Below are 8,806 nucleotides of genomic sequence, written 5' to 3'. Positions count from 1 at the left end.
TTTGTCAAGAACTCGGCTAATTTTACTTTTCACTTGATGCGGATAGGAAATAGATGAACCCCACAGAGGTGTAGAGGAAGAAGAGAGAGTGTTGAGTAGAGAAAAAAAAATCTGCTTGTTAGGTCAGAGGGTTTGGGGCAGGTCCTGAGGTTTGTGCATGGAAATTGGATTTGGGACTCTGTAGGCTTAAATGGGCCGGTGTGTCAACCGACCTCTAACCTCCCTATATCAGAATTCTGCGTGGAAAGGCTGAGCTTAGGGGTTGCGCCTTCTCGGCTCTGTTGTGCTTAGCAGATTTCTTTACCAGAAATTCCTGAGGTGACAACTCTTTAAAAACAGAACTTAGAAGAAAAAAAAAAACTTGAGGGGAAGTGCTTTAGAACTTATATCCCTTCTCTAAGTAGTCTGCATTGCATGTCTGTAAGAAAGTGGTCACCCTTCTTTCTTTGGGGGCCACTGCTGTGGGCCTCTGGGAGGGTCAGACTGAGTAGATAGCTATGTAACCCCTGGAGGCTGCCCCTGCAGGGGAGACGGCTGTCTGTAAGTCACGTGTTTCCACAGCCCCACTTAGCACTTTGGGGTGAAGAGCCCTACCCACGCTATACTTACCTGGAAACTAAGGTCCTAAGGTTACATCATTAGCGATGGCCCACACTGACCACAACCTAAGACTTCAGCACTGCCAGGTGACTGTCCATGGTACTGAAGCTCCAGCACCTGCCAGAAATTCCTGCAGGCACCCTTGATTTGCCTGTTGACAGGGTCTGCTGGAACATCACTGCCCTTTCTCATGTCCTGGCCCTCCTTGACCATAGCTGACCCCAAGTTCTCATCAAGGCCCCTTTGAAGCCATGTTTCTGCCCCTCTGCTCTCACTGGCTTCACTTCTGCAGATGCATGAACCCTGCACTTGGCTTTGCCTGAGCCCAGCAGGCATTGCTTGCTAGAGCAGTGGTATACATGGCTGGATGGGCCATGACCTGTGGCACCAACCAGCCTCTGGAAAAGCCAGGACCACCCACCCTAAATTCTATTTTCTCAGTGTGTTTAGGTCAAGGGATGCCTGACCATCAAGTTCATCTCCTTTCTTAGGAAAATCAACCCTAGTGTGTCTAGGTATGTATCCAAGGCAACTTCTAAAAGTTAATGTAGATGTGGAATTCAAAGTGAAATTCATTTTTCCCAGAAAATTTTGAGGGATTGAACGTTTTGTATGGTACATCAGTCACCCATATCACATCAGAGTGCCTTGTTCACACCTTGGTTACTGACTGTGCTGCCAGTTCAGCTTCCTGCTCAGGTACAGCACAGGAAGCACAGGTGACACTCACCCACATGGGAGACTGGTTGCAGGCTGAAGCCATTTGGAGAGTGAACCAGTGGGTGGCAGATCTGTTTCATATATACTATCTCTCTGCCCTCCACAAAAAAAAAAAGAAAAGAAAAAGGAAGAATAATGCAAAAATTGAGTTGGATGCACCTTTTTTCCCCCACAATACACATTCCCTTGAACTTTCTTGAAGTCGTGTGTGTGTGTGTGTGTGTGTGTGTGTGTGTGTGTATGTCACTCCTCCCCACACAGCCCTGCAGGCACAGTGCTCCAAGTTGGGGCCAGGTGTCACATCCAGTGTTGTCAGGGTTCCTGAAATACAAGCCACAAAGGAGAAAACTGTCTCTCTTAGCTGAGCAGGAATGAGTCAGAAGATAGTGGCAGATGACCATGTCAGAGGGAGCTGGGAGAGACAGGGCCGAGCTGCTTCAGGGAGCCAGAAGATACCAGGTCTGTACAGTCTCCCTGCATTTTCCTCCTTGACCCCACTCATTGGAGCTGATGTGTAGTTGGGGCTGACCAGGCTTTGTTGGGGCTACATGGGCTCCTGCTCCTCAGCCTGCTCCTTATGGCAGACATATACCCAGGACTTCTTTGCCTGGGCCGTGTTACTGTGCTTGCTTGGCAAACACCAGTTCCATCTATCAACATCCACACTAATGTCACCCCCTGCATAGGGCCTTCTTGGGCCCCGCCATACAGCATGCGACCAGTAACTATCCACCCCTGGACTGCACCATCCATTCCCCTCTCAGCAATGCAGACCTTCTTAAAGAGATTTAATATTTTGGGCCCAGCACAGTAGTCCAGTGACTAAAAAGTCCTTCTTTGCATGTGCGAGGATCCCATACAAGCGCCGATTCCTGTCCCAGCTGTTTCCCTTCCCTTCCAGCTCGCTCCCTCTGGCATGGGAAAGCAGGAGAAGCAGCCCAAAGCCTTTGGATCCTACACCTGCATAGGAGGGAGACTCAAGACTCCTGGCTTTGGATCGGCTCAGCTCCAGTCATTGTGGCCACCTGGGGAATGAACCAGAGGATAGAAGATCCTTCTCTTTCTCTCCTTCTCTCTGTAAATCTGACTTTCCAATATAAATAAATAAATCTTTAAAAAGATTTAATATTTTATCTATTTTGTAGGCACAATAACAGAGAGGTAGGAATCTTCCATTTACTGGTTTACTGGCCACAGTGGATGAATCTGGGCCAGGATGATGCCAGGAGCCAGGAAATCCATCTGAATTTCCCACCTAGGTGGCAGGAGGCCCAAGTATTTGGGTCATCTGCTGCTGCTTCCCAGGTGCCCTGGCAGGGAGCTGGATGGGAAGAACAGCTGGGACTTGAACCAGCACTCTCACATAGGACGCTATGTTGCAATGACTTAACCTGCTGTGCTACAGTGCTGTTCCAATCATGCAGGTTTCCATAAGCATAATGAGTGCTCTTGTGTTTTCCTCTCTCACTGAACGGATTTGCAGCTCCATGCTATTCTGTCTTGGGGACTGCTTCAGACTGTTGTTTGTTGAGTGAATTCATGATTATCATCCCCATGGACAAGCCACAGAATCTTCCCTGAGGGCTGGTTACCACCCGGTGTGTGTCTGTGCAGTTTACTCTGCCTTCTCTTCTCTTTTTCATTTTTGTGGCTCCCTCTAGAAGGGTGTTTCAGCCTTTTCCAGTGTCCAGCATCCCAAATGATTTGGGGTGCATGCTCTGCTGTGCTCTGGAGCATTCAGCAACTGGCTCTCAGCAGGCAGCCCCAACACGCATGCTGGGAGGGGTTCTCATTGATCATCTGGTGTCGGATGGACACAGACTCCAGACTTCACTTACTTGCCAATGGCTCTGGCTAAATCAGATGGTGATTTTTGGAATGGTGGAAGGTGAGTTCATACTCTTCAATGTGGTGTTTGCACCATAAGAGCTGCAGAGAATGCTGGTTTAATTTGAGTGACTGAAATTTCTTATCACTTTCTGGAGTCTTAACAAACCACAAAACTAGAAAGCAAACCCTGTTTTGCAGCATTTGGCAAAGATTCTCCCATCTTGGCTGAGTGTAGGCCAGGGATGCAAACTCACGGAGCAGGAGTGAGTTTGGAAGACACCACTGTGCTGTGTAGGACCCAGCCAATATCATGGTCAACAGATGTCAGACCCAGAGTGACAGGGAGGAAGGAAGGAGACAAGGAAGGAGGGAGGGAGGAAGGGGGGGGAACAGAGAGGAGAGAGGGAGGAGAAAGAGGAAGAAAAGGAGAGGGAATGAGAAGAGGAGAGGAAGAGAGGGGAGGAGGGGGAGACAAGGGAAGAGAGAGGGAGAAAAAAGAAGAGGGATGGGGAGAGAGAAGGACAGAGGGAGGGAGAGAGAGAAGAGGGAGAAAGGGGAAGAAAGTGGGGGAAAGTGAGGGAGGAGGGGGAGAGAGGAGAAAGGAGAGTGGGAAGGAGGGGGAAGGGAGAAAGGAGAGAGTAGGAGATGGGGAAGCAGGGAGAGGGGTGAGAGAGGCAGGAAGCAGGGAGAAAGAGGGGAAGGAGGAGAGGTGAAGAGAGGGATGGGGAGGGGAGTGAGAAGAATGGAGGAGATAGAGGGCAGGATAGAGGACTGAGAAAGAAGGAGGGAGGGGAGAGTGGGAGGGGAAGACAGAGAGGGAGGGGAGGGGGGAGACAGGGAGGGAAGGGAGAGGGGAGGAATGAGGAGGGAGGGAGGGGGACAGGACCCCCTCATCTGCCACCCACTGTCCCTCTGTTGCCTTTTCTTTCTGCAGAGCCCCTCCTGTGTCCTCGCGCAGCTGTCACAGGGCCCACTTCCATCTCAGGCCTCTCTTCTGTCCCAAGCCCTGAAGACCAGACTGACGCCAGTGCGGGAGCCTCAACCAGGTCCAGCCTGCCCAGGCTTGCTGCTCCCCATGGCTGCAGCGAAGGAAGTGGCACTTAGCCCTCCTCCGGCTGAAACCCTCGGACCACCTAGCGAATCCGGTCACAGTCAGGGCCAGGACCTGGGCCGCAGGTCAGTGTTGTTAGAGAAGACAAACCACCTGGCTTCCCAGGACCTGACCTCCACAGAGCTGGCCCCGCAGGGAGCTGAGGGCAAGACCAGAGTGGGCCAGCAGGTGTCCCCAAAGGCACGTGGGGAACAGAGGCAGAGCGCCTTCCTGGAGCTGCCACCGCTGCACCCGAGTCGGGTGCAACAGAGGCGGCAGGAGGATGCCCTGCACCTGACCTGGACCATGTCCAGGGCCCCAGGAGGCGGCACTGTCCGCTCTGCCTGGCTTGCCCAAGGAGGCGAGCAGAGAAGCGCCTTCCGCAAACCAAGCAAGCACCCCACAGACAGCGCTAGGCCCTTGATCGCCTTGCCTGCGGCTGACCAACTGCTGGGCCCTACACACGTCCCGTGCTGGCCACGGGTGACCGCTCCTTCTCAGCCTGGCAGGGAGGGCGACCTGTGGACCTTGCAGACCTGGCCCCCTAGGGCTGCGCTCTGCAGCGCACTGCGGGGCACTCCTGCACTGTGGCTGGAGCTAAACGAGGCCCTGGGGCCCTCAGCCGCATCAGGGGCTCTCCTGCCACCCACGCTCACTTCCCTAGGCTTGAGTACCCAGAACCGCTGTGCCAAGTGCAGCGTGTGTTTCCGCCTCACAGCCGACCTGGTAGTGCACATGCGGTCCCAGCACAAGAGGGCACCCGCAGCAGGGCTTGACCAGCCAGCCAAGAGGCGCAGGGAAGAGGCCCTCACCTGCCCCTTCTGCCATGAATATTTCCGGGAGCGTCACCACCTCTCCAGGCACATGATGTCACACAGCTAGCAGGTGGCCTGGCAGCAAGCCAGCTGCTCGCCTCTAGGGCCCGCATCCTTGGCGTCTGCTGGTCTACAGCCCAGACCTAGGGATGGTTTTGCAGGGGGCACATTCCGGAGGAAAGGATGCCCTTCTCTGCTCCAGCGTGTCAGGGCTGAGCCGCGTGGCAGTGCAGCAGCTCCTGGCTCCATTACCTGCTCTGCTTGGCAGCACCTTGCACCTGCTGTCCCCCGCACCTGCCAGCTACCTCCATGGACAAGTTGCTGAACCCGCTGAAGCCTGGTCTTCTCACCTGTGAAAGGGGAGATGGTGGTGCCTGTGTCTTAGGGATGCAGCCAAGGGCTCAGCACAGTGATATGAAGACTGGCCAGCGGGCTGCCTGCTGCAAGACCTGAGGATTCTGGTGCCCAGCAGTGTGTGCACCAGTGGCACTGCAGGCTTGGGATGAGCAAGAACTTGGTGCATACTTCTCAGCTGGGCCTTCTGTTGGCTGGGAGGGGAGCTGGGGATGGGGGACTGGCGCGGTCCCAGTGGCAGCTAGGATTTTGACTCTACCAAAATGTGGGTAGGCTGGCTTGGATACCTGGGCACATCTCATGCCACTACCTGAGTCACTTTGCAGGGGGCAAATCCTCCTGCTGTCATTTCACCCTCCCCACCTAATCCCAAGCAGAACAAGTGGGAGGCTGTTCTCATCCCTGCAGAAGAAGCCAAGTTCCAAGTGAAGACGACCCCCCACTTGGGGCCATTGCCTTGGGGGCCATGGTGCAGGGACCAGGACCTGGGTGTGGGTATGAGCTGAGTGTACTGGCCTCTGTTTCAACTCTACCAGCCTGGGAATGTGGCATCCGAGGCGGAGACTGGGGGTTGCCTGCAGCCTCTCTATGTGGCATCCAGTTTACACCCTTTACTGCATAGATGTGAACGCACCTGCTCAGAGCTTCCTGTACACTGATTATCTTGCTTGCTGTCTCATTGCTTTAGCTGGTCTACTGTGTCTTCTTGCACTGGTAGGTAGACTCGGGGAGGGTCTTTTTGTTTGTTTGTTTTTGCTGTTTTGTTTGCTACTGCATCCTTAGTGTCCGTGACACCATAGGCGCCTGACAGGCATTTAACAGTTATTGAGTGGATGAATCTGTAAATGGAATGTCGTGTTCTGGCTTTGCACCTGCCAGATGTCTAGTCAGCTTCTTCATCGGGTTTTTTGGCATCTGTCAAGTGCACACAGACTTTTTCCCTGACTTATCCAATTGCCCTATGATTCTGGTAAAGTCTCTTGGAAAGGGAACAATGCATGTGGACACAACCGATGCTTAGAATTAAAAGAGACTTGCAGTTTCTGGTCTACACCCCTGGCTTTGGCAGTAGACTCTGAGGTTATGTAGGCATGAGCCAACTTGCTCTGCACTGCAGGGCAGGTGATGGTAAGTAAGGTCAAGGTTACAACCCCTGTAGATGGCTAGTCTTTGACAGTGGAGCTCACCTGTGCTCCACAGGCAGCCCTGAGAAGGGTGGTGGTGGTGGTGGTGGGAGTAATGTGGTACCTTGCACTCCCCATGGATAGAATGATTCCACACATAATTATCACTCATTTACGTAAGTCATGAGGAAGAAAGCATAGTGAGAAAATTCGAGAATGCTGCCCGGCCCCTCAGATCCTACTCATGCGTCCTCTCCCTGTAGGGCAGGATTAGGGGTAGAAGTCCATCGCCTGGCTCCCTTGAGAGGTTAGGACGCCACCTGGAGGCCGCAGGCTGCCCTGCAGGCCGCTTCTTCCTACAGTGGGCTTCACACTTTTTCATTTGCAGAGTGGCTCACTGGGTCTAAAGATCATGTAGCAGATGCCACTGGCACTGCATAGCGTAAAAATATGAGAGCTGGGGCTTTCCTTGGTGTCTCTGGATTTGTGATACTTACTAGGAGATGAGAATTAAAGGCAGCCAATTCAGGGTGTAGAGTTGGGGAGACGATTGAGGCAAGAGGATCGGAGGGGGGTCTTTCAAACTTTTCCTTCCTTCCTGTTCTACCTTGTATTTCCTTTGGGGCAGGAGGTGGGAGGCCCCTGCCATCTAACCCCTTTGCTGTCCTAAGCTGCGGGGATTAGCGTGCTATTTTTAGTGCTGGCCAGTAGGTCAGCAGAGAGGAGGGCCTGGGACCAGGCAGTGACTGGATCCCATGGGAAGCAGGAGGTGGGAGGTGGGTGCCCCGGGTGGGGACCCAGCATGGTGTAGGCCTGCAGCTCTGTTCCTTCTGCGGCCACCTGTGCGCTGCATTCCAATTGTGCGGTAGGCAGGGCCCCTGTAGACTGTCCACTGCCCATGGGGCTGTGAGAGAGAGAGAGGCACACGGTGAGATGGGGGTGAGGGAGGTGGTAGCCCAGCTGACTGTCATGTCTCTTTCTGAATGTGGCATGTGGCTGCTATGTTCCTGGCCCCTCTGGTCCTGGACGGGGACCCATGTCTGTAGCAGGGACATCTTGTCCTGCCTGGCTTGGGCTTGGCCAGGGACAGTTAACATGCAAGCCCAGGATCTGGAGCATGGCCACCCTGGCCCTGCATGGTCAGTTCCTGGCTAGGGAGAGAAAGTGATGGTCCAACATACACCTTCTGCAGCATGGTCTGGCCCTTGATAGTCAAACATTGAGGTTTGGGTATTGAGGGAGGACAACAGGTAAGTCCTGTCCTACCCTGCAGAGCTGCTTTGTGTCCCCACAAGCACCTTTGGGGTCATTTGTCAGGTGCATCAGCGCCATGGGGCCCCGTTGGTCTCTTTGGGGTGCTTTGACACCCTGACCACTGCCCACTTGCTTGGTCCTGCCGGGGAACATGTCTGCATCACATGGCAGCGCCTTCTGGAGGGGACGTGCCCCTCACCGGGGGTCAGGGCCAGAGAAGGGTAGGAGCCATGGGAGGTGTTGAGGTACCTAGCTAGGACCCCAGGCTCAAGAAGAGGGGATGGCAGGCTGGGCCCGGGACAAAGCAATGTTAGCAACCCACCACCATTGGTCCCCTGAGGCTGGTAGGGGAAGAAAGAAGAGAGAATTGGGATGTTTGGAGGTGGGTACAGCTGTGTGTGAAGTGTGATCTAAGAGGCAGAGCCAACTTTGCTTCACAGAGGCCTCAGATGCGGGCAGAGAGAGGTAAGGAGCCCAGAGCCCACGGCTCTAGGTGGCTGCTGTCCAGACAGGTGTGCCCACCACGAGAGGCCTGGTGAGATTTTATCTTCTGTCTGCAAGCAGGTGGATTTGCAAGAAGCCTGGCCTGTGGCAAGGTCAGCCTCTCATTTGTCTATGCACAAGGCTAGGGATTCTGCTTCCCTATCTCAGACGAAGTGCGGGTGATGTGGGAGAAAGAGCAGGGCATTGCAGCTAAGCAAATGTGGTTCACCTCCCAACTGCCCCTGAGGCAGCGGCACCAGACCAGGCTATCCACCGGGAGGACGTCTAGTCTTTGGCCAAAGGGAGAAGAAAGGGCTCGAAGGAGCCTGGGCTGTATCCAGGGGGACCAGGCTGGACAGTGGGCCACCATTCTGCTGGGACCACAGCCAGAGTCACAACTGAGAGCCACCCCTGGAAGATGATACTGTGGCTGGCCCCGCTGAGCCCTGTCCCTGGATGCTTGCTGCAAATTGAGCTTCAGCCCTCGCTTCCGGGGGTGGTTGAAGGAATAAGTTTCAGGGCTTTGTAATAGGCAG

At 54.1% G+C, this 8,806-nt stretch overlaps 1 protein-coding gene across 1 annotated transcript; it reads left to right on the top strand.

Annotated features, from left to right (window-relative positions):
- Nucleotides 1–4,225: 4,225 nt before the first annotated feature.
- Nucleotides 4,226–5,122, top strand: ZNF488 (zinc finger protein 488). Its single transcript, XM_040970389.1, has one exon. The coding sequence runs from the start codon at nt 4,226–4,228 to the stop codon at nt 5,120–5,122; it is 897 nt and encodes a 298-aa protein (XP_040826323.1).
- The last annotated feature ends 3,684 nt before the right edge of the window (nt 5,123–8,806 follow it).

The sequence above is a fragment of the Ochotona curzoniae genome, unplaced genomic scaffold, assembly GCF_017591425.1.
Source record: "Ochotona curzoniae isolate NIBS_2020 unplaced genomic scaffold, NIBS_Ocur_1.0 scaffold_4763, whole genome shotgun sequence".
Taxonomy (NCBI): domain Eukaryota; kingdom Metazoa; phylum Chordata; class Mammalia; order Lagomorpha; family Ochotonidae; genus Ochotona; species Ochotona curzoniae.
This window is presented reverse-complemented; position numbering and strand designations above follow the sequence as displayed.